At 38.0% G+C, this 19,923-nt stretch overlaps 1 protein-coding gene across 2 annotated transcripts in view; it reads right to left on the minus strand.

Moving 5' to 3' along the window:
• Window positions 1–1,530: 1,530 nt before the first annotated feature.
• The window catches only part of grapa (GRB2 related adaptor protein a), a 30,382-nt gene continuing 11,989 nt past the window's right edge, over window positions 1,531–19,923 (minus strand). For both annotated transcript variants that reach the window (XM_077539195.1, XM_077539199.1), the window contains exons 4-5: window positions 11,024–11,192; window positions 1,531–3,660 (exon numbers count right to left, since the gene is read on the minus strand). In XM_077539195.1, the coding sequence (XP_077395321.1) occupies window positions 3,475–3,660; window positions 11,024–11,192 (355 nt within the window). In that variant the 3' untranslated portion in view covers window positions 1,531–3,474. The remainder of the gene's footprint in view (window positions 3,661–11,023; window positions 11,193–19,923) is intronic.

The following is a 19,923-nucleotide window of genomic DNA, read 5'->3' on the forward strand; positions in this document are numbered from 1 at the left end:
CCTGTCATTAGACTGACTGCTCAAGTCAGTCTAACTGGTTCAACAGTTTTCGTTGTATTTGGCATCCCAAGAGTCGAAGTGACTTCTCAACTATTACACTTTCCCGTCTTCCGCCTGCTGTTGATCGGTTGCTTTCCCGCCTTGTATTCTCTTCTTTTTGACTTCTCTTGCGAATTAGATCCTCTTTGTGCTGTCACATTGTGCCATGTGGCATGACACGTCTGTGTGTGTTGCTTTGTGGTGACGTCAGCAATGAAGTACTTCTTTACGGCATCTCCCATCGTGTGTGTGAGTGTGACAGAAAAATGATGCACAGGAAGAGCATTTGTTTTGTCTCATGTGCTTCGAAGTGACTCAGCACGTCTTTTTTTTTTTTTTTTTTTAAAGCGCAAATGAAATAGGAGCTATTTTTGTTACACCTTTTGACTCCCAAATGCATCCAAACTCCTCGTGAATGTCAGGAACACTTGAACAATAGCATAGTTAGTATATTGTTGGTCATAAACAAAACAAAAGCGGAAATAAAAGACGGAATATTAATTGATCTGAAGTGATGCTGTCAAGGGGAATTTCCGCAGGTGACTTCATTTCCTGCTCAAGTTAAAATCTGACATCCTGGTGCGAGAATCAGCACCACATTCTTCACATAGCGCCAGTCAACTGACAACTGCGTTACCGTTCGAAATGGCATGCATTGTGTCTGTGTGTGTACGCGCGTGCGTTTCTGTTTGTGTGTAATCCGAAAACATCACTGAATGTAATGGCCCTGACAAGTTTAGATATGACCAAAATTTTCTGGAAATACAGTATATGTCTCTCAAATTACATAAAATCTCAGTACATGGATGGCAACAATTCAGAACGCAGATTTCAAACACCTTACTATGCTTATTTATCTAAACTAAATTAACACTAAAATGTACTTTTTGTTTAAAAATAAATAAATATGCGAGCCTCTTAGCTAGGCTGATATTTACAGTACATCATGTTGTTCAGTATCTGTAAGCAGTGCCACTTCCACCTGGTCTTCTCAGCATTGACCCGCCCCTCTTGTATCACAGCCAATCTGATTGAGTTTCATTGCTTTCAGTCTTACATCTCTATGCAGCTGGATCTATTTAACAGTGGGAGCATATTAGGTTGCCATCCCGCTTTCTTCCTGTTGTATTGTGCTGTTGTAAGTGTGAAAAGACGTTCAGAGGACTTTGTCTGACTGTTTTCAAACGTTTTATATCATTTACATAATAGAATGACTTTCACCTACCACTTGATAGCACTGAGTCAAATAAGCTTGAGCAGTCATCTTAAGCAGGGAATACACATATTGATAATTGGGTCTAATTTGAGTCCAAATTGAGACTAAAGGCCCTATTAGGGGAGTAAATGCCATGTACAGTATGTGGTGTGCTCTGGCTGTTGGTCTTCTGAGGTACACCACAATAAGAACAGTTAGCACCTACAATACTTGCTGAATTTATTCCCATCCTATGTGGGATGTCTTATTTTTAAAACATCATGTCAAAAAAAAAATCTGGATGAAACTGCCCAACTTTATTTTATACTGCATCATTTCAGCTATAATGCAACAGTCATGTTCAACCTTCAGGTGAAAAGAGGAACATCGCTCACTTTATTCAAATGACTCACATATGTCATCGAATAGCTGTGACTCTCTCTAGCGAATTGCAGAAGAAAACATTTATACAATGCTCAATTTTACTTTGGATATGCTAAACTATTATAAATAAAACATTATATACAAATAAACACTTAGGGCTCTATTTTCGTACCCTGTGCATTGTAATCTACACACCCAAATCCAATGAAGTTGGGATGTTGTGTTAAACAAATAAAATAGAATACAATTATTTGCAAATTATGTTCTGCCTATTTAATTGAAAACACTTTACCACGGTGTTACATCATCTTTTATTTTAACAGTGAGGACCACCTACTTCCAGCAGGTGTAAATTTTAATCTACTGTAAACGTAATGTACATGTAAAAGAAAACACCCTCTCTCTGTCGGAACGCCCAGCATCCCAAACACGCTGAACAAGGTTTGTTCCGGCGCAAAAATCCAAACACACGTGCTTGCCTACGAAAATAGAGCCCTTAAAGTTTGCTGATTTCTATGTCTGATTTACAGTTCAAACAGGGTATAGTGAAACCCCATCTTTTTGGGAATCTGACCTGGTCACATCACTCCACATATTTTTGTGCTCTTTCCGAAACACCCAAACACCCTGCTCCTCTCGAGCAGCCATGTTAGCAGAGGAGAAGCTAGCATTAGCCATATAGCTGATAGCAACGTGATTGAAGATTCCGGTAGAAGTCCAACAGGGACAGGTGAGGCTCCTTGTAGGGTGGTGGTGGTGCTAAACTTCTCAAGATGATCCAGAGAACTATTAGTAGTGGTGGAAGTTAACATCTGGTCAACTGGTGATGGCTTACTACACAAAAATGAGAGTAGTCTGTCTATGTATCACTTAGTCAACAAAGGAAAATTGAGAATAAAAGTAGGATGGTGTTTTTAATGATGCATAAGGGGCGTGTTTAGGTTTAAACAATTCATATGGGCAATTTAAATACTTTTGAAAAGGCGTCCATTATTTGGTCCCTAATCCATGTGAATAGCAAGTCTTCACAATATCTGTAAAGCAAACTGGAGTCTTTTCAATGACCTCTTCACAGGTCACTATTATACAATGCAATGTGCTCTTCAAGTATGGAAAGAGAAATTGTACATGAAGTTAAACATGATATAACTTTTTTTTCCAGCATTAATAGTGGATACGCTAAGCCAAAATGGGTTTGGCATTAGGTCAAAGTGGTTATAGTTGGAATCCAAATTATCTACTAGTGCATTCGTTTTTTGTACAGATTCTACTAAGTATACGGCAGTGACATGGTCCACAGAGTAAAGGGCTGTTTACATCATCACACCAAACACTCCCACACACACACTCTTACGCATGCATTCGAAATCTCATTTGTGCACGGCAAATACTGTATACAAAGAAACCCACATCTTTGTCCAGATAAGTGCTGTCTATTTTCATACTGCTTGGTCCAAATATTCAAAACACAATCACATTTGTGTCTCTCAACTTGACAACAAATGGACAAGTGGGTGGGCTGATTCATCTGCAGATTCCTCCTGCAACCTTGTTGCATCATCCTTTTATTTAAATTCCACCAATCCTGATTATTAATTAGGCTTGCAAGTATTTGTGAGTTTTCCACCATGGCTGGTGCCACTGATGTAATATTTCTACATATATCTGAAGAATGTGGGCTGGAGTCATCTTTGTGCCAGTCACAGCTGATTAGGTTTTGCCCAGGAAGTGGTAAATAGGATGTTTGTCAATGGTAGCGTCACTCATCAATCGGCATACCATCTGCTCCAAAGATGATTGGTATCCAAGAGCAGTGGAAGTGACGTGGACAAGGAGGCTCACTTATGTGTGTGGGCTCACTGGCAGTGATAAACAGGCTGGACATACTCCGGGGGAAAGTAGCCCACGTGTCCATGGCAACGGCCCCTCCAGCGCAGTGAGTCGGAGCAGTCAATGAGCTCGATGACGTCACCCCGCAGGAAGCGTAGTTGCGAGGGGTGGTGAGGGTTGAAGTCGAAGAGAGCGTGGGCGTGGTGAGGACGCTGCCAAAGAGCAGGAGAAAGATGGAGCGGGAAGTAGCAAGCGGAAGGAGAAGGAAGCAAAGATCAGTATTCACCAAATATGGGTTCTGCACATTTGCAGACATATTAGTTCTTTAGGCAAATGGCACAGATGCAACGACAGGCATGCATTGTTGCCGATGACCGCATTAACATCATCTTATGCTAAAAACTTCTAATGAGAGACGACAAACACACAAATTGTTCGGCAAAACAATCAGGTTCCAATTATAAGGGCAGCACAGACTTAAACCCTCAACCTCAGATATGAGAACTACTAGGGCTGAGCGATTGAAATTAGCAATAGACGGAGTTCTAACCAAGACAGCAGTTTAGAACCAAGGCAACACATTCAAGTAAATATTCCGTGATGATGAATAACTCTCTTGACTGACTGACTGTATTCTAGTTGAGCATCAGCCTGTGCGGAGGCTGTAATATGTTTAGACAAGCAGCTTGGCGTGATCTTTGGAGACAAGATTGAAATGAACAGGTGATGTTTGACTCATGGATTTCATTACCGACAATGATTTAGACTCATTTGAAATGAAGTACAAAAAGACAACAGGTTAGTCACACCTAGAAACTGAAACAAGACACGTCTGAGCCTGATTATTTTGTACGTAAAGAATTGTCCGGTGAGTGAATTTCAGTTTTCTATTTCTACGGACATTTGGCGCTTATTCTTCGTCCTCCATGCTGTGTTGAATAATAAATGACAGGACCTGTGAGGCGAGGAAGTTGGAATGGAGACGCAATGGCAGAGAGGGACAGTGTAGCGAATAATCAATAGTTTCTTGCTACTCTTTCCAGTACATTAAAATCAGGTATGTACGCTTTGTTCTTTTTTTTTTTTTTTTTTAACAGCACATAGCTTTTATCATTGGAGAGCTGCTTGCACAGAATAAACAGAAAACGAAGGCACAGCTAGCTAAACGCTGAGTGCAGAGGAACGTGTGTGTGTGATCCTGAGATAAGATCACCCACCTATACACTAAAAATAAGACTGGCCTGCCTTCAATAAAATGTGCCCCATCGCTTTCTGTCCCACTGTGTTTGTCTTTAAGTGCACAAAAACAAGTCGAGTTTACTTTTCTCCTGGCCGTCAGCCTCCTCTGATCTCTGCAGGCCTGCAAAGTAAAACCGGTTAGCTGGAGAAAAGCGACGATTTTAAGTAGCGCATTTTGAACCTCAATGACCTCTTTGCTGTCAGTTGCACTCCTGCTGAGGAAAGTAGATGTGAACTAAGCGCGAGCTTCAAGCCTGGAAAGAATACCAAGGCTTTGCGTTCAATGGTAGTGGTGTGTTGCACTTACCCTCACTCAGATATTCAGAGAAGAAATATGAATTCAACAATTAGCTTCATTCAGTGCTAGCGCCAGTTAGTTTACATGAAAAATTATTCATCATATAATTCTATGTTTCATGGTAACAGTTGAGGGAAGATTATAACAGGACCACGAGGCCAGTATGGCCGTGGTTAGTTGAGTTATTGTGCTCTAAACTCGTTTGTTAACTTATTTGCTCCCAATAACGTATAAATACGTTTTTTTAATGTTCTAAGTGTCCCAAAGACATATTTATACGTTTTTTTTGTTTTGTTTTTTTATGCTAGAGCATACAGAAGGCTTTGATGCAGCCTCTCAACTGCAAAGATCGGTTGCAGAAATGGTAGTTATTACACAAACGGCCAGCAGGTGGCAGCAGAGCAAAGGAGATCAACCAGGGCCATCTAGAAAAAAAGCTCAATTACTTACAATTTTAAATAGATTTGTGAAAACTGATGAAACTTAGCTGTCTTCTAATGCTAATTTCTGCAAAACGGAAACAGATAGAAACATACTTTTTTTTCCTGATGAAAGAAGAGACTTTAATCTTTCTTTTGGTAGGTTCCATACTTTTATAGCAATTGAACACAATACTCTGTGGGCCTTGCAAAACCAGTCAAAATCCAGTAAAACAGCCGGGAGCGAACGGGACTGCATCTGTGAAAATGGCTGGGAGTGAATGAGTTAATTTGGCTTCTTGTCAAAATATAAAAAGTTGAGCATGCTCAAGGTTATGTAGGGTCATCTGCTTTCTAATTGGTTGGCTTTGTATTCCATCTGGGTGCAGCTTTGTACTTAAATGGACAATGCTCACAAGTGGGGCTTGATAGTGTGGTGATAGATTAAGACAAGCGGGCATAAAATTGTGATTTATAGGCACTTCACAATAGTAAACACAGCAATCGCACGATATTGCTTGTCTGGGAGATCAAATTAGTCAGTCAGTACTTTGGTCACATGTTACATTCCCTGCACTTGTACACGTCTGCCTCAACAAGAACAATGATGTTTCAATATACTGTACTGTATTTCATCAGTGCCGACTGACAAAGAGTAAACAGAATGACTGATATTGTTTGGGAAATTACCAACTTGCGTGCACCAAGGAAAAATTGTGGATTATATGTTCAGGAAATGCTTCTTTCCAATATTTTAACAAGTTTTCAACACTTAAAACTGCTTTAAGGTTTGCAGGTGGATGCAATTTCTCTGTGCAAGCTAGTGGGGAGCAACAATTCAGGAGAAATATAGTTTTGTATCAGCTCATCTAACACTGCGTACTGTATTGACAGTGGAACAAATTGCTCCTTTATATCAAGGGACAACTTTGTACTATACACCAATACAAGAAAAAACCCCGAAAAAACCCCACAACTAAACAATACTGAATGGGGCCCCCTGACACTGAATTTCCAAATAATGCCAAACAAAGATGGAAGTTTTGCATTAACAGACTTAGAAGTGCACGCTTAAAGGCTTGAGGATATTAGCGACATGGGGGTGGAGGGGCCGGCATTGTGGTGGGTGAGAGAAGCGAGAAGAAAAAAAAACATTTCCCATCCTGCCATGATGAGATAAGAAGTGATCTTGTGCCGTGTAATGAGCTGATGTGGAATTAGTTTGGAAAGAAGGATGACACAAGACGTATTGAGACTCAAGAGGGACTTTCTCGAAGACAGTCACACCAGACTTTGTTTTATATCTGTGAAACTGACCCATTTGGTCCAAACAAAGCGGAATTATTGTACAAAATTTTACATCATCATTAATATTGCAGTCTTCTTACTTTAGTGGCTTTAACAGAATAATTAACTGTACAGTAGTTACCGCTGCTAAATTAGATTTTATTGTCTGGATTATGGAAAAAACAAAAACAAAAAAAACAAAAACCTTTACGAATATGCACAATGGATGGATCATTTTATTATAATTATTATTATTTTTAGATTATTATTATTATTATTATTATTATTATTATTATTATTATTGGGTATTTGATCTTATTGATGTCATGTGTGACTTATATATGATGGACTAACATTAGGCCTCTTGCAGCTGAAGCCAAGGGCAGCCATCTTAAGTTGCCACTGCTACTGACAACTTCTATTGTTTTTTTCACTGAACACACTGTTATTACTGTATATTATCTCAGTACCGTGAAGTTAGGTTTACGTTTCACAGCATTTTTTTTATCCCCCCCACCAAATGGCTTTACTTTCATTTTATTGTTGATGGTTGTGACAGTGTGATGAGGTAAATTCTTTTTGCAGCACTCGGAAATGTAACTTCAAACAGAAAAGCAAATAGGATGAATAAAATCTGATATTATTTATACTATTGGGGTATTTACACAAAGATAATAATAATATGTGCTTAATTTTTTAAGACTTTTTTTTTTTTTTATGCCACCCTGTCTTATACAGTGTTTGACACTCTTATCATACTATGCAGAGACATTAGGTTGGATATGTTCATATAAAATCACCACATAAAATGATCAGTTTATCTGATGACTTATTCTCAATCACAATCGTTCTTGTGAGACCTGACAAACATGTTTCTTGTCTTGGCACATGCACAGTCGACCAGTATTGGCCGTTAACTCGCTTCCATGAAAGCTTTATTGGAAGTGGTTAGTTACTATAAAATAAAAACAATTTGGTCCCTCATTAAAACAAATGCCATAGACATGAACATGTTAATACATTGCAAAGTGCTAATGGGGAGAAGCAGATTTTGTTTTAATTTAGGAAAGTACCTTTTGTCATCTAACTCGAAATGCAAAAAAACGAGTTTGTAGATGATTCTTTCATGCCCTGAAGACTCAATTTGGTATGCTATACCCTTATTTGGTTAGCTGATGGCAGATCAGTAGATTGTAGCATAAGCTATAGTTGGACATGATAACAGTAGCACAGCATGTGATTTATCAGTAAATTCAACAAAAATAAAGAAAGAAAGAAAAGAAAAAAAAAACAAACGCTTATTTTATTCTTGAGAAACCAAGCCTTGAAAAATTTGTTAACTTGTGACATTAAGTGGCAAAGTACATAGACAAAAGTTTTCAAGCACACTCCCTAATCAACAGAGTTATCAAGAGAGGCTTCAAGAGTTGGACTGACTAGACATCTCTGAGTATTCATCTTACTCTGACCCTTGACCTTAACACCATCTTTTTACTATTTTGGAGAGCTAAATCTTTTTTTTTTATTTGCATCTCTGCTATCGTACATTGTTCAGGCAGGTGTGGCATTGCACAAGAAGTAAAACCCAACTCCTTCAAACTGAACCCCTGCTACGCTATTTAAGTTGTAAAAATAGGATAGTTGATATTTGGGTACATTAAAAGTGAAAAGGAAGAAAAGATTACACTTTGAACCTGGTAAAAAGGTTATAATTGGAACCTGATTGCATTGTTGAACCTATACTGTACTGTATATATACACTTCACTGATGTCTAGGATATCATTGGTGTCTAGGATAAATTGCGATTTTCTATATCCACAATTACTAGTTTTGTAACGCTTGATAGATTGACTTGAACTTTAATTGATGAATGTTTAATGTTCTGTTGAGTGCTGTGTACTCGGATTCCAGACTACGTGTGACTATGTAGAAAGATCTGCGTGCCAAGCATGTAATGAATGCTGCTTGGTTATCCACCCCCCCAATAAGGTGCTAATAGTTGTTAATGTGTCTGCTCATCAAGAAAGTGGCGGCATGTCAAGTGCAAGGACATGAATATTTAATATTCAAATATAGGCACGGAAGTAAAAATGCTTGGAAACGTAGTTGAGTGGGTGTTATGTAGATTTTATTCAATAAATATTGATTCTGAACCGCTCCAGATGGTGCACGTGGCACAGTTGCATACTGTTATATTGTGGCTTTGTACAGTACTGATGCTTCTTGTAATTCCAATGTATAATGGGAGTATTTAGAGGTGGTTTAGTTGGGCAAATCCTCACTTGGGGGTGGGGGCAGGTACCAGACGCAGAGCTTGCTGTACAAATGACAAGCTAGCTACATTAATTAACTGTTAAACTGTCCTATTAATTGTGGCTTTACCCCATGGCATTATGTTTTTTAGCATTTGGCCTATATTTGACCAATGCATTCAAACAGCTATATCAATACGTTCGAATGACGTCACACAGTCAAAACTGTTTATTCAATGTTGGCAGTCCCATGCTTCCATACATTTCTGATGAAAATACGCATTTCCATTTTGATCAGTCGGTATTATAGATGTTATTATTTTGCGCCCCTTACAGCAGAGAACACAACGACAAAAAGATTACGTTTCTGGAAACACATGCCAACAATTAAACAAAGGGGAATACAACACACGGCACATCTTAATTTTGCCTCCTGGTTCCTATTTCATTCATTTAAAATAATTTTTTTCAGAGTAACAACATAGAAGTGATTTAACATGTCGCTTACATTTTCATGACGGTTTCCTTTTATGGTATAAACAAGGGTGCTTCCAGGTCTGAGGTGTCTGTTGCATGAAACTACCTTATTTGGATGATTGACACATGATTGAAACTTTGCTACCACAGCAACCTGTCAATCCAGATGGTTGTGCGTACGAGTGTGGATTACGTACAAACTCCACCCTGACGACCATGTTTGTAAGGTGTGAACAGTGGACGTCATCAAATCGTTTTGTGCGCTGTTCCTAAAACATCATCGTCCCTTACCAGATTTCTGATGATGTGCTCTCCAGCTTGCCAAGTTGAAACGACAAGCTCGCCATTAGCACTCACTCACCCTATTAATGCTTTTACGTGTGCGATCAAATACCTTCCCTTGTGCTGTAGCTATTGCCACACCTAGGAACACTTAACATGTAACATACCTCAATAATGACTTCACAATAACATCGTGAGATCATATGGGAACTTGACGATCTTTATTTTTGATTTAAGGGGTATATTTACTAGGGATGTAACACATCATGATATATTATCACGATATGAAGGTCACAATACGATAATTATCACAATATTGTAGGGAGGTTGGCCATACAAAAAAAAATCACAATATTGTAAAAAAAAAAAGAGCTCATATTAAAAAAAACAATAAAAAACAACATTTTGCCTTTGTACATTACAGCAATATATATAAACAACATAAATCTCTAATACCACTTAATATTGAGGCACTTACTTGCTAATGCACACACATATTGAGTTACTCCACATATTGACTCGGTTCACAAGCATATTACGTTGACCTTCATCTGACCAATAGCGGGGATTTTAAATATAGAAGGGCCAAAACATGCCATATGAAACTTAAACTGCACTAAAAAAACTAGCCACCAGAGGGTGCTAGAACTACACAAATCGAAATCAAATTGGCTTTTTTAAAAGATGTGCTGCTTTTAATATCGTGACACGACAACAACGATATTTTGTGGCTGTTTTAATATCGCTATATTATGATGTTATTATTACATCCCTAACATTTAAAGTTTACTTCCATGTCACTCTGATCAACATTGATTTACTCATGGTCAAATTAAGGAAATATGAACCCACGTTTGCTCGGATGGCAGATGGAAGACAAATGGGGGAACCACATAGGAAGGATGTGTTTTGGTAATGGTGTGGTTAACACACTAAATTGTGACATTGCAAAATAAGTGGAGACACACAAATGAAGGACACGGGGGATTTATTTCATGTTTATCTATGTTCTACCTACCTCACCCCTTTGAAGGTTAAAGCCAACGTCATGAAACTATTACAAACAACTCTCGCTATGACGTATTATGAACGTATTGTTCAATTAATACCTCTGTGACAGTGTCAACCGGAAATGTTGTGGCCAGTGTAGTCTATTGAATTGAAGAAAAATATTTCTTAAAGAGGGACAGTGTACAGAGATTCCTGCAGAACATTGATGATGATGAAATATTATTGGTAAAAATGTGAAATTGTCTGTAAAATATATATATTTTTTAGAAAACATACATATAAAAGAAAAAGTAGATGTCACGTGCTCACTCGTGCAAAGTGTTCAGGGTCTCGCAGAAAGACGGTCCTCTCCTTGGCGATGCTGTTGCTATGGTAGAACTCCACAAGCTCATTCAGGGAGGAGAAGAGCTCGTCCCACACGTAATACTGACTGCAACGATCCTGCAGCACCTTGAAATGTTGCACATGGTCCCCATAACTGTCAAACACACAAAAACAAGCATAAAACAGCATGTATCGACACTTCAAAAGTGACATTTTAATTATTATGCTATTTTTTATTTTTATTATGTCATTTAAGCCCTCATGACTCTTTTTTTTTTTTTTTTTTTTTTGGCCCATTGCGATCATAGCAATGTATTTTTATTTAAATCTATTGATTTTTTTTTTTTATAAATCAAACATACTAATGATAAATAGTTTATATTAAAAAAATGATTGAAAGTAGGTCAGTGTCTAACTGCCTTTGAAAATGTCTCATGTTCTGTCTGGAAACAAACAATAAGAAGCAGGGACCAACAAGTCAGCCAACATTTTGATGTCATTGAGTCATTAAAGGCTGTTCCTAATGGGATGCTCACTATTGTGAACAGTCTGTTTCATCACTTGAAACGTCACTTAGGAAACATTTACCGCTACTATTTTTTGTGAACATTTTATTTAAGTGCTAGCAAATGCACCTGCTATCTTTTTCAGTAGGAAATTAATGTCTATAATTGACACATTAAAGTCTAGAGGTTGATTTTTTTTTTTAATTGATGAAATTATTTTCTTTGAGAATATGAATAAACTGTATGCTGCAATGAAACCGCCATTTTCCTCCTACCTGCTCCCTGTGGCGGTTGCTAAGTAACTTACAGTTTATCTTTAGAAATCGCAATATCTCACCATGATCATTACTGTTATATAACCGCCTGTAACATACAGCGGAAGTTAACTCAACACCCCCTTATTTCTCAAATCATCACTGAGTAGGAGGGTGCCATGTTACATTTAATGATAGCTAAAATCTGTAGTACCGAATTTTGAAAAAATGTGCTTTGAGAGAGAGAACTTTTTCTTCGTTTCATAACCCAAGTGTGAGCTCACATTGGCGTGTGAGGTTTGACCTCACCGATCTGTCGCAGGTCTGATGGGACCGCACAAGTGATGGCCAGTTTGTTTCGAGCTGAATTCCTTCTCTACTCAGACGTGAAACTTCATGAACCAGCACAAGTGACTCCGGCCTCGTTTGACTCCCTCACCCTATATAACACGACATCACCCCCTTCTTTCCATCTCCACCTCACTCACACGGAAGGTCATCAAAATTCAGTCGAATTCTGGGGATGTTGTGATTCTAAACTTTCACGGTGTAAATGCTGAGGGGCACTCATTCACAAGCATTCATGTTTTCAAATACTCATTGTATTTTGGGGTTTTCAGCTTGTAAAAATCTTTCAATATACTCAAAATTTCTGAGGGAATTACATGATCCAGTGTCATTTATTTTTAAACATGAATCAATCCGTCTAGAGCAATTTAATCAGTTTTCTACCATCTGACATCTATTCAGTTGCTGGCTATTTATCATCATTCTAATGTCACTCGCAACGTCTCCTCCACCATTTTTGTCTCGACACCATTCCTCCACCAACCCGCAAAAGCAACTCTCACCATGATGAGATATGAAACTCATCTTCCTCAGCCCATTTTGACGTCTGGTGCCCTTTGCCTCCTCCTACTGGTCAGTTTGGGTAACGGACATTTCTTTGGTCTTTGCAGTAGATGGAAACCAAGGGTGACAAAAGTACTCACATTTTGTACTGAAGTAGAAGTGCTGAAACGTGTCAAGAAAAAAAAAAGTCTAGTAAAAGTAGAAGTACTGGTTCAATTCCTTTACTTAAGTAAAAGTAAAGGGGGCGGGGTACAGACTCTTAAATACAAAAGTAAAAACAAATATTGCTGTCAATTATAAATGGGCTGAAAAGAAATGTTATGAGCTGACTCAAACTAAAACAAAATACTAATTTAATGTTAACTACTAAAAATAAATAAATAAATACTGGTATTTATTTGTGTTTTTTTCCATCTTGCACAAGACACTTTGTACTTTAAGACTCATTTGCCCCAGATCGTTCTTGGTGCTGACAACCTTAAATAGGGCCATGGATAGAGACTATTTGGCCTATCCGAATCTGTTACTGTCTTTGTTAATCGTCATCCATGTTGCTAATGTCCCTGTTTTTACCGCCTTAATAAGTCCTCAAGATTTTGATCATTCGAGATCTTATGGCAGTTGACTTTTGTTCTGTCAATTTGCATTCATCCTGTCATCATCCATTGCGGTTGAAAATAGACATCTATTTTTTCATTCTTTTTTTTTCATTCATTTATTTCATGCAGTAGTCAACATCAACAATATATCAATTTTACTAGACAAATATTTCTAACCCTAGCCTGAAAAGTAGTGGGAGGAAGAAAAACTTAAAGTCCCACCCACAATGTCATTAATATCAAGCATTGAAAATAAATTTAGCTACTTTCTTGCAAACTTGCACTAACCAACAGCAGTTTTAATGAATGCTGAAAAACGGTTTATAAACAAAGTATCAATTAACTAACATGACATCAACAGCTCATACCAACAATGGCAATGAAAAATAACAACACCAGCTATGGTAAGAGACAAACTAGAAACAAAACAAGACGACAAACGGCACATATCAATAATTCTAAGACAAGTATACCAGCAGTGGTGATAGATAGTATGTAAAATAAAAAGGCACTATCACAATAAGTTGAAAGATTGATGCACTCTCCAAATACTGAGATCAAACCATGAGTTTGTAAGACAGTTTGAATCTGTGGATGTTTTGGCATTGCTTATGTTGGACCTCTAAGCTGTTCCAAAGTTTTGATCCCACGTACAGAAAAACCTTTACAAACAGTTTTAAATTTAGGTAATATAAAATCTCCATATCCTCTCAAGTTGTGGTAGACATTCTCTTTTTTATTTTTATTTTATTTTTTTATAAAAAATATATTGCAAATTATTAGGTAGTAATTCTTGAAATGCTTTATATAAAAATATTATACTTTATAAGGTCATGTAATTTGAACAACTTTTGACAAAGGAAGAAATACAGATATCTATTTCCAAATATAGGCAGTAAAAGTAAAAAGTTGTCAGAAATATAATTACTCAATCAAAGCACTTACTGTTCACAGTTTGAAATGAAACATGTTCATCATTTTGATTGAAATGACAAGTCATACATAGTTCATGTTTGTTGGAGTTGTAACTTTATGCATGGCTTTCGACTGTTTTCAAATCATCTCTATTGTAAACAAGAAAGCTCATCAGCAAAGTTATTAATTCTCTTTTCATTTGAACTCTCTGAGAGGTATTAATTTAACTACATTGATTGTTATAGTGGTACTTTGCAGTGTTATGGAATTAATCTGCATCACGTCGAGTCTGCGATGCAAGCTGTCACAAGTGCTATTTCTTTTATTAGTCAAAATGTGGCAAAGAAATAGAAGATAAATTTCAAAATGATCACATGCAAGACAATGCGGTATTTTGTTCATCGTTTGCAGAGGTGGAAAACTGCATTGCTTTTTTGCATGAGTGTGTCGAAATATTTCAAATACATCACAGCATGATGTAAACTAGTGTTATAAACTGCAATAATAAATCATTATATTAAATCTCATTCACTGACAAAAATCCCATGTTACAATGCACATTTGGCATATATAGTAGCTATATAATCCACAAACAGTAGTATACATTTTCTTTCATCATGATGCATCCGTCATCATCCCAATCAGCCCAGAGGTCAAGGAACACACGCTGGCCGATAAACTCTTAGCATGATGAACACACGTCCCACGTACAAATACAGTCTCGCTCTCTCCCACTCTCTCTCTCGCTCTCTCATTTGTGTTCTTTATCCCATGTAATTAAGGCCCACAGCGATTGCGAGATTATGTTCTTTTTCTCTGTACAACGAAAACAGGAGGAGGGATTGAGAAGCAGACAGGCAATGGGAAAGCCACCTACTGTAGATGTGCAGATAGAAAGCGGTGAGACGGACGGACGGACCGACAGCCAAGTTATTTTTACAACTTTTACCCTACGCCAGCACAATTGGATATGCATGAAGGTCGCCCTGCTCGTCTTTCCCTCGACTTCCTCTCCCAATCTGCTCTCACTTCCTCTCTGGTGCTGTCAGCCCGGTTCTCTAATCTCACCTTCTGTTTCCTAATCATTAACAGTGTGCAACAGTGCGTGCATGTCTGCGTCTTTGCGATTAAACTCTAAAGAATGAACGCCACGCCCATCGATATGGCCAGTGTTCATTTTTGCAGCCATCAAGCAAGACAAGGATGATGATGTCAGAGAGGACTAACCAGTTGTGCTGGAAAATAACATTACATCATGTGGGGGGGTGTTGGCGTGCGTGTGTGCGTGTGTATGTGTGGCTGTCTGTTTGTTTGTATGGGTTACTCTTTATTATTATTATTATTATTATTATTATTCTGTTATATGAAATATGCAATATGCAGTAACATTGCTAAAAGGAGGTGAAGAGACCAGCTGAGCAAAACATGCGAAAAATGCAAATCATGGGAAGGAACCAACCTTAAACTAAACTGTACTTACCATGATGAGTGTGGATCAAATTAAACAGCTCAAACTGAGAGAAACATTTTGCATTTACTCTTTGAAAGTGAAGAGCCATCCAGGCCTTCAATGGACAGTGTGTAGACTGTTTTTTCAGTGTCCATTCATTAAAATAAATAAATACATAATAATTTAAATAAAAAGCAAAAAAGGATGTTCTATCACATCAACATAAATTTTTTGAGAAATACAATCATAGTTCTAGTAATCGCCTTATAGGACACTGTCATGTTTCGCCGCCAACTTTCTGCTACAGATACCTGAAGAGAAAAGTCTAGGCTTTTGAAGTGTGAGCTCTCTGAGGCACCGTATGCGGCGCAAATGCTTAAAATGCACACAAGTTTGGAACTTAGGATGTTGCATTTTCTTTACGTCACCACTAGATGGCACTAAATTGTCACTTTAAGATGACTTCTCACCCAATAATTGAAATCTGTATTATTATTTTTTTTCCTTCTTCTCCCTCGCTGAAAATCTTGCCTGTCTTGACTGATCCTGGTTTCCTCGGTTTCAGGACATTGACAAAATTAATGTGTTAAAGGAACTTTTTTGTTTGGAAATTGGGAAGAGTGAACGGAAGTTTACAAGCGTAAACTTCCGTCTTGTTGGAGCTTTTGCAATGGTATTTTGTTGTTGTTGTTGTTGTTATTTTGCTTATAAACTCCATTAGGACAGTTAAAAATAGCAAAAAGTGCACCTGTCGTTTTGTCACTTATGGCTGAAAGCCGTTTAAACATATTTACGCAAACACTTTCAGCACTCCAATCGCCACCATTCAAACGACGGCTATTTTGGTAGCAACACTTTTTTTTAAGGTTGATTTTCACACATGCGCAAACGTAATGCACACTTCGCTTATTGACTAACTTATTGGGCAACTACTGCCCCCAGTGGCTGACAGCAGTGTCGCATACTGTCGCATACGTCAGAAGTGACACAGAAGTGATGTCACTGCCACTACAAATGTCTGCACACATTTGATTGTGAATGAAGATTGTTTGTTTCCATCACTGATAAAGGTAGGTGGGCTAATTCATGTTTTTGTTCCCAATGTGTGATCCCAATTAATAGACTTCTCACATTCTTCAATATTTCCAATTAGTTTTTATACTGTATACAGTATGTTTTGTAATGTTGGGAAGTTTTACCCAAAAACAAAACATTGAACCATTGTATTACTATATAAAATTAAGGCGATACTGAACTGGGGAGACTGAGAGGAACCGAAGGAGTCCGGATCTGACAACAGAAATAACACTGACTCATTCATCATGTTCTGCTTGCCATTTATTCCCCTGCTTGTTCGTTCCCTGATCATTAATCTTTCTCTCTTGTTTTCTCAATTGGCTTTTGATTATTGAGCTGTGCTATTAAATGCTGTCACTGAGTTGTGGATAGCCTAATAAACGCACAAAAAAGCCATTTTGAATCCAGAGCTTTATTAATACCGTGAAGCAAGCGAACACCAAGCTATTTTCTGACACATTTACTTTGAAAAAAAAAAAAAAAGATTTTAAAGCAAAGGGAATGTTTACAGTTTCAAATAAATACAACCTGCTGTGTGAATGTGAGTATGAATGGTTGTCTGTCTCCGTATACGCCCTGTGACTGTCTGATGACCAGTCCAGAGTGTGAAGTCTGCCTTTCACCCAAAGTCAGCAGGGATACGCTCCAGTTCCCATGACCCTCAACAGGATACGCACCATAAAAAAAAATGGTTGACTGGATGGCACTTAAGACTCAATTATTGTGAAATAACCCCCTCGCAATTGACATTCATGGTACACTAAATTCCTCACGTGATACTTGAAGCTCAGCCAAGATTATGTAGCTGTAGCATAAGCATTAGCCTTAAGTGAACATTCTCTTTAACAAGCCCGATAAGTCACTAATGATGACTGATGATAAAGATTCTCAAAGCCAAACAGCCTGCAGGAGCATGAGTCAGTGATATCAGAGGTCATGTTAATGAAGCAACATTCCAAGTGCTGTCCCTCCCTACTAATGTGAATATCAGTCAAGCACTTTTACTCAGCACGGAGGTGTTAGGCTTAATATGTACATATGCGCATATTGATGACACACAACAATAACTGAATGATGCTCCCATGCATCCATTTTGTTGAACTTCCGCTCGCACCCCCGACTGCACTTGCAAAGTGAAGACTTTCAGGAAACTTTGATCAACACTGGTCCAAAATGACTTGGATATGCAAAATGGATTTCTCATCTCTCTTCATAGAAGTGAAGTTTGGCCTCACTTTGGCCCACTTTCTAAAAAATAAACCACTAAATAACCCAATGGGACAGTGGTCCTTCCATGGTCTGATGCTCATCACCAGATACACATTCATCATCACCTCTCAGAACAGGGGGAAAAAATATCATATTTTAATATCATGTCAACTTGTAGCTGTGGATATTGAGTAATTTAATAATAAAAATGAGTTATAGAACTGTCATTCCATGCAAAATCACCCAGTCGGCATGACCAAGCAGATTTTGATTATTGATGTACCTGTTGATAGTGAAGGCACAACACTAAATTTCAAATTTTAGGTCAGTCGGAGCAGGGGATTGGAATTTTGAACTTTTTTTTTAACCTTTATATCTCAGAAACTACTGGGTCAATCGTCACAACATATGTATTGTTGGAAAGGGAGTCATGCAATCATGAATATTTGGTAACCTTTTGATGTTTTGTTTTAGTTGACCTTAAAATTGGCCTTGTGGATTACATGACTGTTAACAAAACAAAACAAAAAAGTCATGAAACATAATCTCTTAGATGTTTTCTAAAACACAAGTTTCGGATTTTTTTGTTTTTTTTTTTTTTGTTTAGCAGCAATAAGGATCGAGTCAACATATCCATTCCATCAGATATTCATTGAAAATTGAATATTCATTCAGAGATAACTGTTGTCTGACGGTATAGCTACCATAGAGCATTCAAAATTTCCTTGTGACAAGACAAGACTGTTGGAGAATGTTTCAAGAATCGTTAAGCTTGCACAAATTGCTCCCCAAAAAACAAGAATTAAAAAGACATTTAACAAAAATATGTGACCACCTGATAATTTAAAAACTAGCTTACAGCATTGTACTTGTAGAGAAACTGACCATAGACATGATGACGCAAAGAAAATGGCTATCAAAATACTGGCAAAATGCTCCACCAGCACTTGAAGTCTTTTTTTTGTCTTCACTGATTCCTCCATAAGAAAACAAACCTGCTCTTTAAACAGATGTTAAAGCTGCACTGAGCTGAGTGTTCACAGTTGGTGTCACAAAAACGTCATCCCTGACATGGGAGCTGTCAACGCACACACCTGACCCAGTTTCGGGGCCTCCTGCACCATCCAGTAAATGATAGTCATGCAGATGGCTACAAACTGCCAAAAAATTGATCTTTTTGCCTGAACACAGGCAAAGGGAGACATTTTTTTTTAATCCAACTTTAATCTTCAGTTCTATTCAGGCCAGTGTAGAACCAGCCACCTCCCGAGGCTCCACACTTTAGCACCTCCTCCGAGCCCCGGGCCAAGATCACAAGCGTCCATGACTGTCACTGCCTGACTGGCCTAACAATCGGCGCCATCAGCAGCTCAAGATGCTCTCGTGTGCCAGACGAGATTAGCTCACATCGGGCCAGAGGCTTCCTACTTTTTTAGCCTCTACCTAACACCCCGATGCCTACGTATTCTATCATGCAGCTGAAAATCCGCGCACATGTACGCTCTCAATATGTATTTATGAACTAGCAAGGAGATGGCTGCTGCATGATGTGCACATATATTGTTGTTGATGTATAGGTGAATGTTGAACCAACTCTGCAGAAAAATATTGTACACTTATTGCTCACATTACATGCATGATAATCTAAGAGCCTACAAAAGCTATATTCCGCCTTTGCCAATATAATGCTAACAATAATTGTTTCTGTTTTCATGGCTCTAACTTTATTCATTAATGTCAAAAAAGAAAATGCTTATATGTATATTTGATACCACTATTTTTCAGGCTGATACAAATACAAGTACTGATACTGATATCGGCAGAGGTGCCGATACTGCATTAAAACAGTGGTATCGGTATCGGTGACTACTCACAAGTAACATGCCGATACCATTAATTCCAACGCTAATATAGGATTTTGGATGAAGCATCTTGTGTCTTGCTGGTGCACGACATTCACTGATATGTGACATGTTCACTGCATGCCGATCTAAGATATCCTATTGGCTCTTGAATGCTCTGA

The sequence above is a fragment of the Festucalex cinctus genome, chromosome 1 (genome assembly GCF_051991245.1).
Source record: "Festucalex cinctus isolate MCC-2025b chromosome 1, RoL_Fcin_1.0, whole genome shotgun sequence".
Taxonomy (NCBI): domain Eukaryota; kingdom Metazoa; phylum Chordata; class Actinopteri; order Syngnathiformes; family Syngnathidae; genus Festucalex; species Festucalex cinctus.